The following is a 20,055-nucleotide window of genomic DNA, read 5'->3' on the forward strand; positions in this document are numbered from 1 at the left end:
GCAACAGGAAACAAACTGGGACACATTTAGAATGTTATGTTTAAAACCATGTAATGGTCTAAGTATTGTATATTTGTGACATCACAAATGGACAGAAATCCTTCAAACGCACAATTTCTGAATACGGGCTGTGTATTTCTCCGTATATTGAGCATTTTGCTAGTTTTACAGTATTTATAAAGCACTTAAACCTGCTGTATAATATAAAAGACGTGAAAATTTGGGACCTTTAACATTGTTGTGATACAGTATGTGTGTGGTTAAAGCTGGTGCTACAGAGAGAGAGGGTGGTGCTATAACCTCATCTTGCCTCTCACATCTCTGCCTCCATCCTCACCAGACATACCCTGGTAAAGTATTACTATAGTGCCTTTCACAATAGTCAAACATTTTGGTCTGAATGTCTCAAGAAACTTGCAGAAAAATATTGCTTCCAAACTCACACCCAGTGTCTGTCAAATACGTATTAGCCAACAGTTGGAAATAATAAACCATAGATGTGTCTGTCTACCCTGTCACTGACATATACTTTACAATATTCAAGATTTAAGATTCAAGAGTTTTATTTGCCATTTGCACCCAAGTACATTGGAATTCTGAGCAGTTTACACCGAGTCAGCTTTAAGAAAAGAAAATGTAGAATAGGCACAAGGTAATTACAGTACAAAATAAGTAGCACACAATAAGCACACAACTCAACACAATAAATAAATGAATTATTAAAACATAAAGCGCCCTCAGTGTAGTCAATAAATAAACTAAACTACCCCCTGCATAGGAACGATACCCCCAGAATACAAATATACAGTATTTTAAAAAAATTATATATTTCAGACAATTACACAGTGGAAGGCAGCATATTGCACAGCATTTCAGTCCATTCAGTTCAGGTTTACTGTGTGTCAATAATGGTATGGAGGTGAGGTGTGGGGTATTTTGGTCCCTCTTTAATGTCCTTTGCCACCAGTCTTACTGTAGCTGGGAAGAAGCTGTTGTGAAACCAGAGGTGCTCTGTGAGTGGAGATGCTCTCTGGCCTGTGGTGCCTCAGGTTGTATCCTGATTCCCTCCACCTGAACAGAGAGTGAGCTGGGTGGTGTCTGTCCCTCAGGATGCTCTGTGCCCTCCTCCTGCAGCACTAGGTGTATATCGTGTCCATGGAGGGGAGGTTAGAGCCAGTGATTTTTTCCCCAGTATTGTATTAAATATTGTTAAAAGTGCTGTTATTGCATTATAATAACAAGTGTCACCGTTTTGTGATGCTTCTTTCCCATTCAGGGTTATTGCTGTCTTTTAAATTATTCACTTTTAATGTAAAATGCAATTTTTAAACAACCAGACACAATTGTCAAGTATTTAATACACTTATCAACATGGGAATGGGCAAATATGCTTACTTTATGCAAATGTATGTATATATGTATCATTGGAAATCAATTAACAACACAAAACGATGACAAATATTGTCCAGAAACCCTCACAGGTATGGCATTTAATATAAAAACATATGCTAAAATCATAACTTGGCAAACTCAAGCCCAACAGGCAACAACATGTCAGTGTGCTAACTTGACTATGACTAATTATTAGCCAACAGTTGGAAATAATAAACCATAAGATGTTTACCCTGTCACTGACATATACTAAAATATTGTTAAAAGTGATGTCCTTGTATTATAACAACAAGTGTTAAAGTGTGTCTTGGGACGCTTCCTTCCCATTCAGGGTTATTGCTTTCTTTTAAATCATAAGCATAACCAGATGGTGGCGGAAGCTTTAACAGCCCAGTGATGTCAACCAAGCAAAATAACTGGACCAGCTTCAAAGTAGGTTTTATATTTGCAGCTGTAGCCCAATTGTCTGACTTTCCTGGACTTCTTCTGAAGTTTTCTTCTAGGTTTTGAAGGGCTTAAAGGGTCAATAGGTAACATTCTAATTCAACTACTCCCGAGCACAATATGACCATGATAGAGTGCTGCAGGAATGAGTCCTAAAACCGAGAAATGAGTCAGCATTTTAGCACTTCTGGTTCCCTTGTCTCAAAGTCAATGTTTTTTTTGTATGGGTTCTTAGTTAGATGAAATAAGGTCTGTGGTTAACACAAGCTTAAGAGAATTTAATGTTGTGTTCTACGACATAAAATGCGTCAGGAAATACCCCACTCGTGCATTTTGAAGCTTTTACGTGTCTTAAAAAAAGGCGTTGTGGCTAAATGAGACTACTAAACATCATTACGCCGACTCGTCTGCCTTTTCAGCCTTGTTGTGTATACTCACGCTCAGGGTCTGAAATTAACTTTTTTCACTGCCTGCCACTGTGACAGACAAGTATTTTTTTTTGTCCGCCACTCAGAAATTGTATCTGCCACTTTTGAAATCTCTGCGCTAAATGAAGGAATAACATTTTAGATATGATGTCATTCAATGTTCAATATATTTTACACAAAAAACATTATATGCATGGTAAATTACAGTGTTTAAATTACACCGTGGCTTCCGGGGGAGCCCTATTTTTTTGGGGCAGGGAGGGACTGTGCAGTACTGTACTGTATTATGTTATTGTCATCTATAGTGGTTATTTGCTTAAAAACACACAATTCAAATGATTATGATTATTTAAATATTTGCTTTAATTAAAAAAATCTTGGCAAGCTGTTTAGAGCTAGTGTTAGGAAGTTAAACAGGTCATAATTTTCTCTCTATTATCTATTTTATATTGTTGTGAAAACATCTACAAGCAACTGGATTTATTCAAGTTTCTCACCAAAAACTTCCTCCTCAGGTTTAGTAGCGTCATGCTGTTGAGCGCTTTATTTTCTCTCTGCCGTGTTTTTGGTCCCAAACAAACTGAAACATGATACTTGGTACATATGCGTCAATGTGCATGTGTAACTGTCAGTAAGCATCAATACAGAGGAATCGATAGACACTGAAGCATGAGATGCCAAGAAATCGGACAACTAGGAACCGGTTCTGTAGTCCCATCTCTAGTGTTTTCCCTGTCTGCCAAAGTGGCGGGTGTCCTGATGATTTCACCCGCCACTGCCAACAATTTACCCGCATTTGGCGGGTGGCGGATGGCGGGTGCTAATTTCAGACCCTGCTCACGCTCATGCAATCATGGTGTAACGTTAGCTTTTTACTTCTGCCGATTGTATTCACCCTTTAAAAAAAAAAAGGTGGTGTTGATTTGTGGAGATTATCTTGCTGGACAAAACATGTAAGTATCATAAACTTGTGTTTGCCACAGAGTTTATTTTCTGCAATAATCCAATATCCAATGGAAAAATCACATTGTTTTTTTTGTCGAGGGAACCAGGGCAATGCTAACTTTCTGGTTGGACTACAAAAATACTTCATCCCTGCAGCACTCAAAATACATCAGGCAGAGTCAGGTGACAGGGAATGGTGGGAACACTGGGGTTAATGCAGGGCAGGTGGGAGTGGCTGGATCTGAAATAGTAATTAGTTCCAGGGGGAATAAAGCAGACATGGATTAAGAGCTGGCTGATGTTGTGATACACTCTACTGTATTTTACCAGGTGATTTGACTCCTGGATTTCAAAACTATGTTTTATATTTTGTTAACTCAACCCCTTCAATTAAAGGCACTCTTAATTTCCTCCTTTGTCCAACTTCTGTTCTATAACAGGGTTGATTTTTTTTCCTGTTCTTAACAATATTGCTTAGATATATTCCCTTTTTGTCCCCCAAGGAAATGTCAGAGAAACACAGGGGCTTTATTTTTCTGAAGGCAGATGTTGATGATGCTCAGGTAGCCTAAATGATGCACATAACATTTAGAAAACTATATATAATATGTAACTAGAAATGTTAATGTCTTTTACCAGGAACCTCAGAGCATAGTATTGATGGGAGGACCGTATGATTCGATCTATTTCTGTGGAACTCAGTGGAGAAATTCAGTTGAGTTTCTTTTGAAGAAAAACAAATCACTGAGTAGCCTTTGCCAGAAACGACAGCGCTGATATGAGGGAGTTTGAGATTGCATTATTAATCACTGGATCAGGATCAGCAATGCTGTGGTGTCGTTGGCTCACTTCTCTATTTTTGTGGTTACGTAAAGCTGTACAGCAGCTGCTTTTCTTGTAAAAGAAGATGATGATAATACAAAGAAAGACTGTTTAACTTTTGGGAAATGTTGCACTAAAATCTTATAACATCAACAATGTCAGCTGCTAATGAAGGAGTGCACTTTACAGCCACAAAGAATGATTATAGTCCTGACGGTGTGCACCTTTGTCCAAGAGGTGGCGGTGTCCTTCCACTGAGTAATTTAATCTGATGCTGCAGGCACGCTGTCCTACATGACACAACCAAAGAAACACTGTTTGAAATGTTGTTTTACTAATTGAATTTTCAGGACATTTTAATAACTGAGACAGAGATTTGTTTAGTGGGACGGTGCTCTTCAAGACAGACCTTTATTTAAAATATGCTTTCTAAAAACACCATTTGGTGAGTTATTGTGAATGCAAGAGACAAAATCAGAGATCATGTCTGAACTCTGGGTGACAGTAATGTGGAGTCCTATGTGAAAATGTCAGCTTTAATCTAATTAAACATATTGTGTTTGGTTGCCTTTTATTTACATCCAAAGTTTCATCATTATGGTTGATGTGACTTGGTTTAAACAAAAGAGCCTAGCTGGATTTTTTAGCCAACATTTTAAAATACTTATATTAAAGGTCTATATTATATTATATTATATTATATTATATTATATCTTTCAACAGTGTTATTTTTCATTGCTAGATGTTCTACAAAGCCACAATAAATCAGTTGTTCTGATAAAATCATGGATTTAAACCATGACTTACAGACGTAGGCAAAGTTTTTGGTAACGTTCCGTTAAAGAGAGAAAAACCCACAATGGTCACTGAAATAACTTGAAACTGACAAAAGTAATAATAAATAAAAATTTACTGAAAATGAACTAATGAAAATCAGATATTGTTTTTGAATTGTGGTTCAACAGAATCATTTTAAAAAACAAACTGAGGAAACTGGCCAGGACAAAAATGATGGTACCCCTAGAAAAGATGTAAAATAATGTGACCATAGGGACATATTAAACTAAGGTGTGTCCTGTAATTAGCATCACAGGTATCTTCAAACTTGTAATCAGTCAGTCTGCCTATTTAAAGGGTGAAAAGTAGTCACTGTGCTGTTTGGCATCATGGTGTGTACCACACTGAACATGGACCACAGAAAGCTAAGGAGAGAGTTGTCTCAGGAGATCAGAAAGAACATTATAGACCTTCATGTTAAAGGTAAAGGCTATAAGACCATCTCCAAGCAGCTTGATGTTCCTGTGACTACAGCTGCACATATTATTCAGAAGTTTAAGGTCCATGGGACTGTAGCCTACCTCCCTGGATGTGGCCGCAAGGGGAAAATTGATGACATATTGAAGAGACGGATAATACGAATGGTAACCAAAGAGCCCAGAACAATTTCCAAAGAGATTAGAGGTGAACTCCAAGGTCAAGGTACATCAGTGTCAGATCGCACCATCCGTCACTGTTTGAGCCAAAGTGGACTTAATGGAAGACAACCGAGGAGGACACCAAATCATAAAAAAGCGAGACTGGAATTTTCCAAAATGCATATTGACAAGCCACAAAGCTTCTGGGAGAATGTCCTTTGGACAGATGAGACAAAACGAGCTTTTTGGCAAGTCACATCAGCTCTATGTTCACAGACGCAAAAATGAAGCATCCAAAGAAAAGAACACTGTACCTAATGTGAAACATGGAGGAGGCTCGGTTATGTTATGGGGCTGCTTTGTTGCATCTGGCACAGGGTGTCTTGAATCTGTGCAGGGTGCAATGAAATCTGAAGACTATCAAGGCATTCTGGAGCGAAATGTGCTGCCCAGTGTCAGAAAGCTTGGTCTCAGTTGCAGGTCATGGGTCCTCAAACAGGATAATGACCCAAAACACATCTAAAAACACCCAAGAATGGCTAAGAACAAAACATTGGACTATTCTGAAGTGGCCTTCTATGAGCCCTGATCTAAATCCTATTGAACATCTGTGGAAGGAGCTGAAACATGCAGTCTGGAGAAGGCACCCTTCAAACCTGAGACAGCTGGAGCAGTTTGCTCACGAGGAGTGGGCCAACATACCTGTCAACAGGTGCAGAAGTCTCATTGAGAGTTACAGAAATCACTTGATTGCAGTGATTGCCTCAAAAGGTTGTGCAACAAAATATTAAGTTAATGTTACCATCATTTTTGTCTAGGCCAGTTTCATTAGTTTGTTTTTTTAAATGATTCTGCTGAACCATAATTCAAAAACAATATCTGATTTTCATTAGTTAATTTTCAGTGAATTTTTATTTATTATTACTTTTGTCAGTTTCAAGTTATTTCAGTGACCATTGTGGGTTTTTCTCTCTTTAACGGAACGTTACCAACAACTTTGCCTACGTCTGTATGTTGCTTTACCCTCCTCGCACGCTGACTAACGAGAAGTCTCACTTAAATGATCTAAAAAAAAAATAAAAATCTCAAGAGAAGGACTGAGAGAGACATAAACAGATTTCTGGTTTGTAAGTCATGTCACAATTTATTCAAAATCATTGTCTTAGTATTTTAGATGAAAATGTTTATACATGTTGTTTTGAAGACATAGGCGAACACATGACTTTGATTATTTAAAATATCTACTGTATAGAATCTCTACTGTAGAAAACATGCAAACAAAGCTGATACGTAAAAACAACAACAAGGCTGGAAACACAAGTTCGTACACAGACACTACATTTGAATTTCATTCTATCCTGCAGTCTGCAAATATATACCATTTATATCGTGCATTTACCTCATTGTTTGTTTGTTTTTATTTTACAATTATTTGCATTCATCCCGCTTTACATTTGAAGTAAAGTGTTTTAATGCTTACAAAAAAACACCACCAAGCCACCGGCATCATGCCTTTATTTGTGGAATGGAAAAGTTTAGCTCTTTGTGCTCCATCAGTGCAGTCCGTGCTTCCACTTTGAACTTAAGTGGTGATGAAAATGTGACTCTAAAAGATCTTTCCCTCTGAGCCAAATCTGTGAAGGTTGATCTTTAAGTTGTCTGCCTGCAGGGGAAAAAAAATTACATATGTTATAGAGTAGGCAATCTCACTTCACTTACTCACATACTGAATATGGAATTGGTGACAGATGATTTGCTCACTATTTGATCACAATGAAATTAATTCAATATATATATATATATTTTGTTTTTGTTTTTAATTACTTTTTATTTATTGACTCGTTTCATCCATACGTGTACTTTGTTCTCCATGATACAAACTCATTTTGTCATACAGTATAAATAAAACAAGACAAAGAACATCATATATATAAATCCAATACCAGTATTATTAAGTGAGGGGAAGAAGGACAAATAATAATAATAATAATAATAATAATAGTGAGTAAATTAGTAGGTAAAAAAAATGAAATTTATTAAAATGATCTTAATCAAAGTAAAGGGAAATATTGGAAATAAATAATGGTATAATAAATTAAGACCTAACTGAATAAAAGGTAGATGAAAGCTGATTGCGAAACAGTATTAGAAAGAAACAGCTATAGAGTATGTCATCATAATAGTTCCCCTTACTCTGCTAAACAGTAAAACATACTTCCCCAAGGGCTAAAGAAATCAAATAAATACAGGAGAAAAGACAATCAAAACATGGGCCATTAAAATGTTATTTTAGTTCTTATGTTTGAAGTTTACATTTTCTCCATCTATTACTGGCTATGTGTCTTTGATTTCTGATTATATATGTTATTCTTTCCATAGTATGTACTTGGTTGAACCCTCCATGTCTGCGTTTGTTTGACACCAATTGCGTGTGATTGCTTTCAGTGCAGTAGTTCTAAAGATTCTTGCCAAGAAGATAGTACTTGAAGACGTCCAGTGGGAATTTTACTTTGAGTGTCATCTCAACTTTGTTATGTATTGTCTTTAACTATCATTTCACATGTGTTTTTATTTCCCAATTTAGAGTAAGAATTAGAATTAGACTGGGACTTTTGCTTCGTTAGTGTCTTGGAAGAAAGCTGATGACTCTTATTTTCAACAACCCTCGATTAACCAGTAAATGACTAATGATTGACCAGCTTCCTGGAAAGTTAATTGTCGTTTAGGAGAAGATGTGATAACTTAAATTCTCTTCTGCGAACATCTTCAAATTTCCCTGATCTGTGACTAAGCATGTAAACACAATGAATTACTAACTGAATAAACCAGAGTTGCCTCTCAGTCGTCACTAAGGTGATAAAATCCCCTCCTGTAGTAAGATGTGCGTCAGACTGTGCAATCCTTTCAACTCTTTACCTTGAACATGAAGAATTTTTCTTGTTCATATGAGGTCTGTACTAATGCTGATCTATTCACACATTCACAGAAATACAGTGAAGAGAAACTTACCCTGCCAGTTTCCTCATTTCAAGCATTTTTTTGACCCAAGGAGCGTCCGGGTGCAGACAAATCCTTTGCCCACCCTTTTTAAGAGCACTGCAGGATCAAAGACAGGTCAGAGACATCAGACAAGGCAATATTTCCCGTAAGACTTAGTAATATTTTACCCGACCCATTAAGACACCGGTATTCAACTCTGGCAGCTTTCTAGTGTTTTGTGAGTACAAATAAACAGAACAACTGCTAAACTTTGGCCCCAGGTCTTACATAATCTCAATGGCATTGCAGTGGGAGCTGCGAGGGTTCACCTCCAACTCTTCTATGTTACGAGGTCGAATGAACCTTGTCTCTTTGCTGATGCATCGACATCGCTGGGTCACTCCATGACCCCCCAGACTGATACCTGAGGTTGTGAGAGGTAAGAGAAGAAATAAAGTACTGATTGCTAAATGCAGATCACTTGACACAAATCACAGAGTGCATGGATGCCAGCATCAAAGAGAGTAAAGCATTATTTCCAAGACATAAATATTCTTATATATTTTTTTTTTTAACTTAATTTTTATTGCAGTTACAGCAACTTACACAATCATAATAACATTCTATACCACTGTATTTTCAATTTGATAGCTGTCTCATAGTTTTAACACAAAATCTTACAGCTTAAAACAAGGGGGAGAGAGAGAACACAAAAAAGACAATCCAAATAATAAAAATAGAGTAAAGTCAAATAAATAAATAAATAAATTTAAATAATGATAACTGTGGTAAGGGGTCGGAGGTAAGGGAGGGGGAGTGTGTTGTATGGGTGTGTGCTGTATAAATGCGTGCACGTGCCCAGAGAGGTGACCTGGGTCAGGAAGACAAAGACACAAGCATGATCCAGGATATACAAGAACACTCAGATCACCGCACTAGTACAATCATGGCAGGGCTCCACCTTTTAACAAATGTGTCTTTTTGGAGTCTTAGGGAATAGGTTATTTGTTCCATGTGGTAGATTTCCCATACCTTCTCGATCCATAAATTGTATGTTGGGGACTCAGGTTTTAACCACATAATTGTGATACATTTAATTGCTGCTGTAAGCAATATTTGTAAGAGATATTTTTTGGCTCTTCCATCAATGCCTTCTGGTATTGCTCCCAGCAGTGCCATTTTTGGATCTTTGGTGAAATTTTGGTCGAATACATCTTCGAGTGCCCGAAATACCTCTTCCCAAAATGTTTTTAATTTGGGGCATGTCCAAAATATGTGATTATGGTTGCCAATATGTGTACCACAATTTCTTCAACATTTATTCGAGTGTTTAGGGCCCATTTTAGCCACTATTTCTGGTGTACGAAAGAATCTTGAAATTACTTTCCATTTGAATTCCCTCCAGCTATTAGAGTTGGTCACTAGATGTGCTTCGGTGCATATTTCTTCCCATATGTCCTGTGGTATGTCTGTATTCATTTCAATTTCCCATCTACCTTTTATTTGAAGCGTATTGTTCAAATTCATGCCTAAACATATTTGGTAAAAATGGCCTATAATTTTCTTATCCTCATTTCCTGTTTGTAATTTCATCAGGAGCTCTTAAATTGGAGTGGGCACCAGAAATTTATCCCATTCCTTGTGTTTCGTTAGGAAGTCCCTTAATTGTAGATATCGGAAAAAATCGGTATTGGGAAGTTTAAATTCCTCTCTCAACTGCTGGAATGACTTAAGTCTGCCATCCTTCAGGAGTTGGTGTAGGTTAACGAGTCCCTGTTCTGACCATTTTCTAAATCCTGTATCTAAACTGGAGGGAACAAAATCTTTTATGAATCCAATATTGGTTAATGCTGAAATTGCTTTGGGCAATCCAAATGCTAGTTTGATTTTTCTCCAGATTGTTAGTGTGACTTTAGTCCATTCGCCCATTTGAGTTTCTCGTAAGGGGACATCTAAGAAAGGCAAGATCTGTAGGGGCCGCGCACAAAGGCTTTTTTCTATGTTAAGCCAACGTGTATGTGTACAATCCTGGGTCCATATTGTCAAAGGTTTTAACTGTGCAGCCCAGAAGTAATATCTTAGGTTTGGAAGTTTGAGCCCTCCCTTTGGTTTAGATAGCTGCAATGTTTTTAGTCTGATTCTTGGCCGCTTTCCTTGCCATATGAATTTTGAAATTAACCTGTCCAATTTATCAAATGTGGGTTTAGGAATATCAATAGGCAACATCTGAAATGGATAGAGAAGCTTAGGCAGCACATTCATTCGTACACTCTCAATTCGGCCTAAAAAAGATAGGGGGAGCGTTGCCCATCGGTCCAAATCCTTACCAACATTATCAATCAAACTTTTGTAATTTGCATCGAATAAATTTCTTAATGATGGGGGTATTTGGATGCCGAGGTATTTGATGCCATCTTTAGGCCATCTGAAACCACTCTGGAGTTTCACAGATTGTGAAATTCCACCACTTATATCCATAGCCATTGTTTTATCCACATTAACTTTATAACCCGAAAAGTACCCATATACGGAGATGAGATCCTTTAAGTGTGGGATTGTTGTTGCAGGTTCCGCTAAATATAAAAGCACATCATCTGCGTACAGTGATAATTTATGCTGTTCTCCATTTATTGTCAGTCCTTTTATGTTATCGTTATCCCTGATAAGCTGTGCCAGAGGTTCAATACTAATATCAAACAGAAGGGGCGAAAGAGGGCAACCCTGTCTGCAGCCGCGCTCTAGGACAAATCGGTCTGATAAAAACCCATTCACTTTAACAGTAGCCTGCGGATTGGAATATATTGTTTGTATCCACTTAATGAAATTGGGGCCAAATTGGAATCGTCTCAATGTTTGAAATAAGTATTGCCAGGACACTCGATCGAATGCCTTCTGGGCGTCGAGGGATAATATCATTGCTTCGTCTTCTTTTACTTTTGGATGTGTCATTAGATTTAGTAACCTTCTAATATTGTCTCCATAATATCTTCCGGTAATGAACCCGGTTTGATCCGGATGAATAATTTTCGTGATAATTTTATTGACACGTTTTGAAAGAATAGCAGTTAATATCCGCAGGTCTGTGTTGAGTAGCGATATGGGCCTATATGATTGGCATTTGGTCGAGTCTTTGCCCTCTTTATGTATAACTACTATTGTTGCGTCCCTCCAAGAGGGGGCCATAGTACCAGATTGTAACGCATGGTGATAAGCTTTTAACAGTAAAGGTGATACTTCCTCTTTAAACATTTTATAAAATTCATTTATGTACCCATCTGGCCCAGGGCTTTTATTGTTTTTCAATGTAGAGATTACCTGCTGTATTTCCCATTCATTGATTGGTTCATCTAACTCTTTTGGCATAGGCTCAGATAACTCTCTTAATTTAATGTCCCTTAAAAATTGCGCCAATTCTTTGTCGTCTGTGCAGGTGTCCGTGTTTTTGTATAGGGATTTATAAAATTCAGCAAAGGACTGTGAAATTTCATCCGGTTTCGTGAGTGTTGTATTATTAGACACTAACTTCTGTACTATATTGGATGATTGCTGTTTTTTTAGTCTTAATGCCAATAATCTACTTGCTCTGTTACCGTTTTCGTAATATTTTTGATTTGTAAACCTTAAATTGCCCTCGATCTTTTCTGTAATTAGGGTGTTTAGATCTCTACGTGCTTGTTTAAGAGTATTAAGTATGCTGGGGGATGACGATCCTTTATGCTGTTGTTCAAGCTGCTTTATTTTGTCTTCTAATTCGCGTTGTGTTGCTTCCCTTCTCTTTTTTTTAGCACTTGCAAACGAAATAATACGACCTCTAATATATGCTTTGGCACAGTCCCATAAAATGAGAGGTGATATTTCAGGTGAAGCATTTGTATCTAGATAAGTACTCAATTCAATTTTGACAAATGGAATGAATTCCTTGTCGTTTAGGAGTGATGCATTTAATCTCCATTGTTTGGCTGATGGTGTGTGACCTATGTCCCAGGACACCACAAGAGGAGAGTGATCAGATATTGTAATCGGTAAGATCTTTATGTCTTCTATCCTGTGTAACTCTACCGTGGGGGTAAAAAAATAATCGATTCTGGAATAGGATGAATGTCTATGTGAAAAGAAGGTAAAATCCCTCCCCTTAGGAAATTTGCTTCTCCAAACATCTGCTAGACCTGACTCTGTTGATAAATGTTTAAGCCTTTTACTCATTTGAGAAGTGGGGGATTTTGAAGGAGGTTGTCTATCCATAAGTTGAGATACAACGCAGTTGAAATCCCCACCCAACAGCAGAATCCCAGAGCTGTGCTGCAGTATAGTGTTAAAGGTTGTATTAATGAAGCCTGGCTCATCTTCATTTAGGGCATATATGTTCATGAGAGAGACTTGTATTCCATCAATACAGCCATTTATCAGAATAAATCTACCCTCAGAGTCTTTGTGAATTTTAGTTGTTGTGAAATTAATCTGTCTATGTATCAGAATACAGACTCCTCTTCTTCTGCCTGAGTGGTGTGATGAGTAAAACACCTTGTCTGCCCAGGATTTTTTTAGCTTTTCATGCTCCGAGTCTGATAGATGGGTCTCCTGCAAAAACGCTATCTGGCAATTGGCTCTCCTCAGCTGATTAAGGATTTTCTTCCTCTTTATGGGACTATGGAGACCTCTGACGTTATAGCTTATGACCTTAAGTGATCCCATGACTTGGGGTTAGGAGAATTAGGTAGGAAACAAATTTTGCAATGGCATAAAGTGATGGATCGAGAAGGCTGGTACAGCACAGAAGGCTATAAGTGGCACGTAGTATAAAGTATCTATGTGTATGATTGTGTGAATGTGGGTGAGTGGGTATAAGAAGATAAGTATTTGTAACAGGTAGGGGTGGAGAGGATGGGTTAAGGGGGGTATTTAAACCAAAAAAATAACAGAATATACAAAAGTAAAATACATAAGTAAATAGAAGTGTAGACAGGGTTGAAACATTAACATGAGACATTTGTATTGGAATAGAGGAAAAAAACACTTTCCTTGTTGCTTTAAATCTCACAGTGAGATCCCTGGGGAACATTGGGATCAACTCAAACTGAACTGAACATAAAGTTAGATAAACCGTAAACTCGGTCAACACAATATCCAACACACTTTTGGGACAAGGTCCCAGGCTGCAGGTCAGGACGGCAGCTATGCGAACAATCCTAGAGAGTGCTCGCCTTTGCTTGGGTGAAAAACCAAACAGAACTAAAGAACTAAAGCTATTATTCTCGGTTCAGGCTCCTGCAGAACCCCGAGATAAAATTGGAAAAGATAACGACATTTCAATGTGAGTGTCACAATTTTTTAAAGTAATTCTATATATAAAACTTATTGTGAAACTTAGGAATTATCAAAACCAAAGGAAATTAGATAAAATGAGTGAAAGTTTCCTGAGAGCTTATGCTCATTCATTACAGCCTGTATGCACACGAGTATTTAGATCACATATCCTTCTACTATACACATCCATACACAAGCACACACCCTCACACCCAAACACACCCCTACCAACATCCACACCCACCCTCACATCCACACACCCACACATCCACATGCACACATCTACACACATACACAGGCAATCTCAGGGGATATTTATGTTTTGTTTGACCTATGCTAATATCCTAATGATAGACAGCCTCTCAGGTAGTAAGCAATTAAGTAAATAATAACAAAAAAACAAAACAAAACAAAAAACAACAACACTCAAATAGTCCTTCTGGATAAACATTTAGGAAGTTGTCCCTGGCGACAGTTAGAATTGTTTATATGTCACTTCCCATGTGAAATAAAGATACCTTCAGTTAGTCTTCCATCTCAGATCTGGGGATGACTTTTTTCTTTACATAGTCCATGGCTTTGGCAGCATCCAGAAACTCCTTCTCTTCATTGTTGTGGGAAATGCGGAATCTGGCCGGGAAGAGTATTCCATAACGAACTCCTGATCTCCCGCGGAGCATCTTCCTGACGTCCATGAACGCGGACCTGGCTTTGGCCACGGCGGCCGTGTAGTCGGGGAATATGGCGATCGGGCTGCCGTTGTAGCGGAGCTGACCACCGCGGTCCCGGGCCCTCCTCAGGATGTTTTCGGCATCTCCCTCGTTCTGTAGTTTTGCGATGATGGCGCGTGGCTTGTCTCCCGGTCTCCTCTGTGTTAGCCCGCGATGTGCGCGCTCCACCCGCACCTCTTTATCCATCTGTAGCACCGCTTTAAGAAGTTTAGAAACCTCCGTAGGTGAGCTTGATCCAGGTTCTTCAGCTACTCCGATGATCCGAATGTTTCCTCTTCTCATCCTCCCCTCCATATCTTCACATTTTACTTTTAATTCTTCCACTTGCTTATTGAGGTCTCTGACATATGTTTGAACTGAAACTACCTCGTCCGACCACGTGCATAGTCCTGCCTCCATCTCTGTTACGTTAGCTTTAACATGCTCGAGATCTGAGCGGAGCACCGCGGTGTTGTTGGCTATTTCAGTTTTCAATGCTCTCATTTCCGTCTGTAGCGAGTCAAAAAACTCCGCCAGAGAACTCTTCAGCTGTTCACTTATCACAGCAGCTATGTCCTTTCTTATGGAGGAGAGGATATCCGCTTTCACCGAGGCGATGTCCATGGTCAGTTCAGCCGCGGGTGCGGGTGAAGCCTGGTCGGTGTTAGTTGAACTCTTCGCCGAGGATGTGTTGGGCCTTGTGGTGGATGAGCCCTCGTACTTATATTTGCGCAGATTAGACGCCATCCACGTCGATTTTACCGACCTTTAACTACACCTTGATTAGTTGAGGGTAGATTCTAAGCTTTTTGTGTGCTATTTTAAAATGAAAATGTCGTTTAAATACGAAATTAGTCGGGATTCTGCAGGAGCTCTGAAAAGTACGTTTTACTCCATTTGCGTCTGGCCACGCCCCCAATATTCTTATATTTGAACAGCAATTGACAGATTAGACTCACCCTCAGGGATTGCCAGGAAAACCAGGAGTGCCACAATAGTGATGATAGACATATCTGAAGCTGAAGTCAGAGTTATAATCTAATTTTTAAGAAATAGTGTTAGCCCAATGACTACAAACATTTGTAGAAAGCTCAGCCGTTCCGCTCCGCAGTTGTGATGCAAGTCTTCTCCGTAAGCCCTTTTCTACTCTTGTATAATTTCTCCTCCCTTCACTTATTCCAAGGAACTGAGTTTTTTTCATTTCATCATCACCTCTGCGGGCAGAAGGAGTGTTAGACTGCTAAAGAAGTGAATTTAGTACTATTTCCCACAGGACACAATGCTCATTTATTTGTAGTTATTTAGATTCATGGAAGATATTTTCATGCTTCTTCTTCTTCTTCTTTATATAGCATTTATTTTTGATGATTTTTGCTCTATCTCACTGAACTGGTGCAGTTTGCAAGCCTGGATGACATTTTGAGGTGTTATCTTCAAAAACACATAAAAAGATGTTTCATGCAAAAGGAATTTTCCTGTGAAAACTGTCCCTGTTTGCTGCAGGGAGTTATCTGGAATGAGCAACTTCACATCTGTTCTCCCTTAAACAAATCCTAAATGATCCCCTTTCCAGCTAAATTCCCACATCCTCAAGACTATTGTCACATTCTAGCTCTCTGTTCGCCTCTTCAGCCCCATTCCCATGCCCTCAGACTATTACCAAGCCCCCCCCCCCATTGCCATTTTCCATCCGTCCACCAGATCCACTCACAATTTCCCTTTTTTCCCAATCACCTGATTGCCACACATCTACACCTGCATCCCCGATCACCCACCTTTCCCACAATCCAGCTCCACATATACTGTACATACAGACCACTGCTGTAATGTTTGATTGAATGAATCACAATTGTCCCGCCTAGACCGCAAGCGTATCAGATGCGTTTTTCACTTGCACGTCTCACGCAAGTTTTTCTTTCTCAGTTTAATCTATGCAGCCGTCTGCACCAGCTCCGTGCAGGTAAACTGCAGTTCACTGTGTAACGCTTCATGTTGACTGTTTAACGCTTCCTCTGAACAGAAACTGTCAGTTGGTCGTTGGACTCTGCCGCCTACCGGCTGCTAACGGCTAAGTAGCTCCCCTCAACGACATGAAAAGTTGTAGTCAGTGCTCGGTTCAGTTTTTTTATTTGCTAAACAATAGTCATACATACAGTACATACCATTGTCTTACCTAGGTTTGCAAATCCAGAGAGGAACAATTCGTAATCTGTAGCGGAAAAATCCAAACTAAAAAAGTTGATGACTTGTTGAATCACTGCAACCGGAGGCTGATGGGTCCAGTAGTATGCAAATCGTTAGGCCATCCGCCACTTTGGCAGGAAAACACTAATGATGGGAATAGAGAACCGGTTCCCGTTGAGAACCAGTTCCAAAAACATGGCGCCAATACTATTAAACCTGAGAGACACACCCTATTTTTCCCTCACAATGGTACACTGTGAAGAACAAATCTGTGTTGAAATCAACAGGAGGAGAGTTAAAGGTTTTGGCGAGAAACTGGAATAAATAGAGTTTTTGTTGGAGATGTTTTCACAGCAATATAGAATAGATATTAGAGAGGGAATTATGACCTGTTTAACTTCCTAACACTAGCTTTAAGCAGCTTATAATATATCATGAAAACTATTGATGCAAAGATTTCTTTTAATCAAAGCAAACATTTAAATAAAAATATAATCATTTATTTCCTAATCATTTTACTTGTGTTTTTATGCAAATGACCACTATAGATGACATTAACAAAGTACAGTACAGTACCCTCCCATCCCCGAAAAATAGGGCTCCCCGGAAGCTACAGTGTAATTCAAACACTGTGATTTATCACGCATATGATGCATTTTGTGTCAAATATATCGAAACATTGAATGGCATCAGATCTAAAATGTTATTCCTTCATTTAGCGCATAGATTTCAAAAGCGGCAGATACAATTTCTGAGTGGCAAACAAAAAAAAATACTAGCCTGCCACAGTGGCAGGCAGCGAAAAAAGTTACTTTCAGACCTTGGTCATGAGAGTTAACGGAAATTCATGCTGTCTCATTTTCTTCGGTTGTGATATATTATAGTTAAAAAACTAAAACTTAAATGAATTTACATTTATTTTAATTTTAATTGTATTAGTTTTTTACCTGAAATATTGTTTCAGTTTAGTTGTAGTTTTTCTTAAAGGATATAGCTTTTATTTAGTTGCAGTTTACTGAAAATATTTTTTACTGCTTATTTTCACTTTACTTTTAGGTTACTATAATAACCCTGCTTCCAACTCTGTGTACATTTGGGTCCGATCCCTGTAGTTTTCTAGGTATAACCACATAATAATGGGTATAATCCTGTCAAAGAATAAGACAATAAGTAGTTGTTTGTGACTTATTATTATTTTCAATGTAAATATATGCAGGATAAAATGTAAGCTGAATAGTAAAAATGCACATGCAAAAATGCAGTTGAAAGCCTTTGCACAATCACCTACTGTATAGCTGTCATATGGGGGAAGTTTATGACATGCCAGCAAGCTTGTCCTGACATGATGTTTAATGTCAGAGAGATGCTGTTACACATGTAAAACTCCTGCAGGGCCACCCACCTACAGATACATAGATAGATACCTCGACTCAAAGCTTTATGTGAGGTGGAAAAAAACTGTCAATCTTCAACTCCTCCTCCAGCTGTTTGTAAATCCCCAAAACTCCATGACATTTTCTGGAATCCCCAGCGACACACTGCCTCTGAGCCTTCCTTTAGGCTCTCACTTCCTCATGTTCTATATCATCAACACCAACAACAGTTTAGCTGAAACTAATTGTTTCATTACAATGGAGCAGGCCTACCCTTGAGCGGCAAAGTATTACCTATGAGCTTACCTCTCAACCGCCAAAGAAAAAGAAAAAAAGGAGTTCATGTCAGTCGAGTTCATGACTCATTCCTGATTTTCTCTGCTCGTGTTTTCATCCTCGTTTACTCAGCCTTTTGTAGTCAGTATCAGCGTTTAGTCTTTTGTGTGCATGTTCCTGTGTTTAGTCATGCAAACCCTACCAGGATAAGGCAGTGATAGTAGATGTTACCAGGCAGAATGCCATTCAAGACAGAGCAAACTCTCTCTAAATGTGCAGTATTATACTCTACCACACTATACTCTTGTATGTTATGGAATGCTATGCAATACCTTAATGCACTAAGCAATGCTATTCTAAATTATACCAATGCTGAAAAAGGCAAGGCATGTGCCAAAGCATTGACTTAGGGCCCTGTTTTCATGCCAGCACAAAGTCGTAAAGTTGTTGCACTTTGTTTGGTATTTTCCTGGCTCTAAATCCACTTGTGCCGAGGTTGGTTCAGTGGTGCAGCTGATACTGATAGTGCTGATTTTTCAGCATTTTTTTCCAGGCTAACATTTTATAAAAATGCTAACACTTTTTCTAAATGAATTAATTTCTGTACCAAATAGATGTTGAGATGTTTCCCCTCACAAAAAGTGAAACATTTCACCCACTGGTGGGGCTAGAGGTCAGGGGATCACCATTAGGATTCATCCTCTGGAGAACTTGAATTTTCCATTGTTTATCCAATATTTACCAGCCGTGACAATGACACTGGTATCACCTTGTGAGTCTGTGTATGTGTATGTGTGTCATTATGGCAAACTGTGTTCCTGGAGACACCTGCTGTAGCAGAAACTATACCACAGAAGTGGTTTTGAGTATTGCCAGGTGTTTATTATGTCTGTACACAGATTTAGTCACAGTGATAGTTTCACAACCGTGCTAGATGCACTCATGAACCTTTACAGGTGTGAGTTTGAAAATGGGTGTGGTCAGAGCAAAGGTGCCGGAAGTAGGGGGAATGGGGGGGGGGGGTGTACCGACCTACTAGCCGACATTACCCTCTCTTTACGGTGATCCCTCCTTAGGCTTATAGTAAGATGTTATTACAGTAAATGATAAACCATGGTCACGATGCAGGGCTACTTGTCTTAATCCTGGCCACTGTATGAAGTTGACACATTTTAATCCCCAACGATGAGTGGTTTAGCTGAGGTCAAGGGGAAGTTTTGAAATATCCAAAAACCTCATTCTGTGAAAGAGAATTTCATCATACTTCCTCTGTGATCCCATGAAGCTACAGACCCTGTTTCCTGAGTGTGTGCGTGTGTGTGTGTGTGTGTGTGTGTGTGTGTGCGTGTGTGTGTGTGTGTGTGTGTGTGTGTGCGTGTGTGCGTGTGTGCGCGTGTGAGTGTGTGTGTGTGTGTGTGTGTGAGCGTGTGTGTTTGCACGTGTAAAATTGGTCACGCTCTACAAAATGATCGGTTACAGTATTGAAAGTGTTCGCGATTTGTTTTTCTCCATCATGTGCATGAAAACATGAAATGCCATAAATGCACTCTTCCCTTAATTTTCCATTCTAAAAATCATCTGATTTTAACACCACAGGGTAAATTTGGGGGAAACCCAATAGATAAAAAATGGTCATATGTGTCTTAACTCATGTTGGTCAGGTGCTGCCTGTCACTTAATCTCCCCACATAAACAGGTTTTTAACCACAACACAGACTGTGGTAAATCAGAAACTTTCCACCTAACTTCATCACATGCTAATGATGTGATATTCACGTTGTTT

General features: G+C 38.8%; 1 protein-coding gene across 1 annotated transcript; it reads right to left on the reverse strand.

Moving 5' to 3' along the window:
* Window positions 1–6,569: 6,569 nt before the first annotated feature.
* LOC141764724 (interleukin-8-like) lies at window positions 6,570–16,085 on the reverse strand. Its single transcript, XM_074630169.1, has 4 exons — window positions 15,399–16,085; window positions 8,714–8,849; window positions 8,456–8,542; window positions 6,570–7,109 (listed from the first exon to the last, which is right to left on the reverse strand). The coding sequence occupies exons 1-4, from the start codon at window positions 15,448–15,450 to the stop codon at window positions 7,097–7,099; spliced, it is 288 nt and encodes a 95-aa protein (XP_074486270.1). The 5' UTR covers window positions 15,451–16,085; the 3' UTR covers window positions 6,570–7,096.
* Between the last annotated feature and the right edge of the window lie 3,970 nt (window positions 16,086–20,055).

The sequence above is a fragment of the Sebastes fasciatus genome, chromosome 3 (assembly GCF_043250625.1).
Source record: "Sebastes fasciatus isolate fSebFas1 chromosome 3, fSebFas1.pri, whole genome shotgun sequence".
In the NCBI taxonomy this organism is placed as follows: Eukaryota; Metazoa; Chordata; class Actinopteri; order Perciformes; family Sebastidae; genus Sebastes; species Sebastes fasciatus.

What these genes read in the sequence shown, in the direction of transcription:
- LOC141764724 (XM_074630169.1), bottom strand. Translation starts at nt 15,450, where the DNA reads ATGTCTATCATCACTATTGTGGCACTCCTGGTTTTCCTGGCAATCCCT. An exon ending in TTTCCTGGCAATCCCTGAGG is followed by an intron (nt 8,850 to 15,398) that starts GTGAGTCTAATC and finishes TCACAACCTCAG; the next exon opens with GTATCAGTCTGGGGGGTCAT. An exon ending in TGCAATGCCATTGAGATTAT is followed by an intron (nt 8,543 to 8,713) that starts GTAAGACCTGGG and finishes TTGATCCTGCAG; the next exon opens with TGCTCTTAAAAAGGGTGGGC.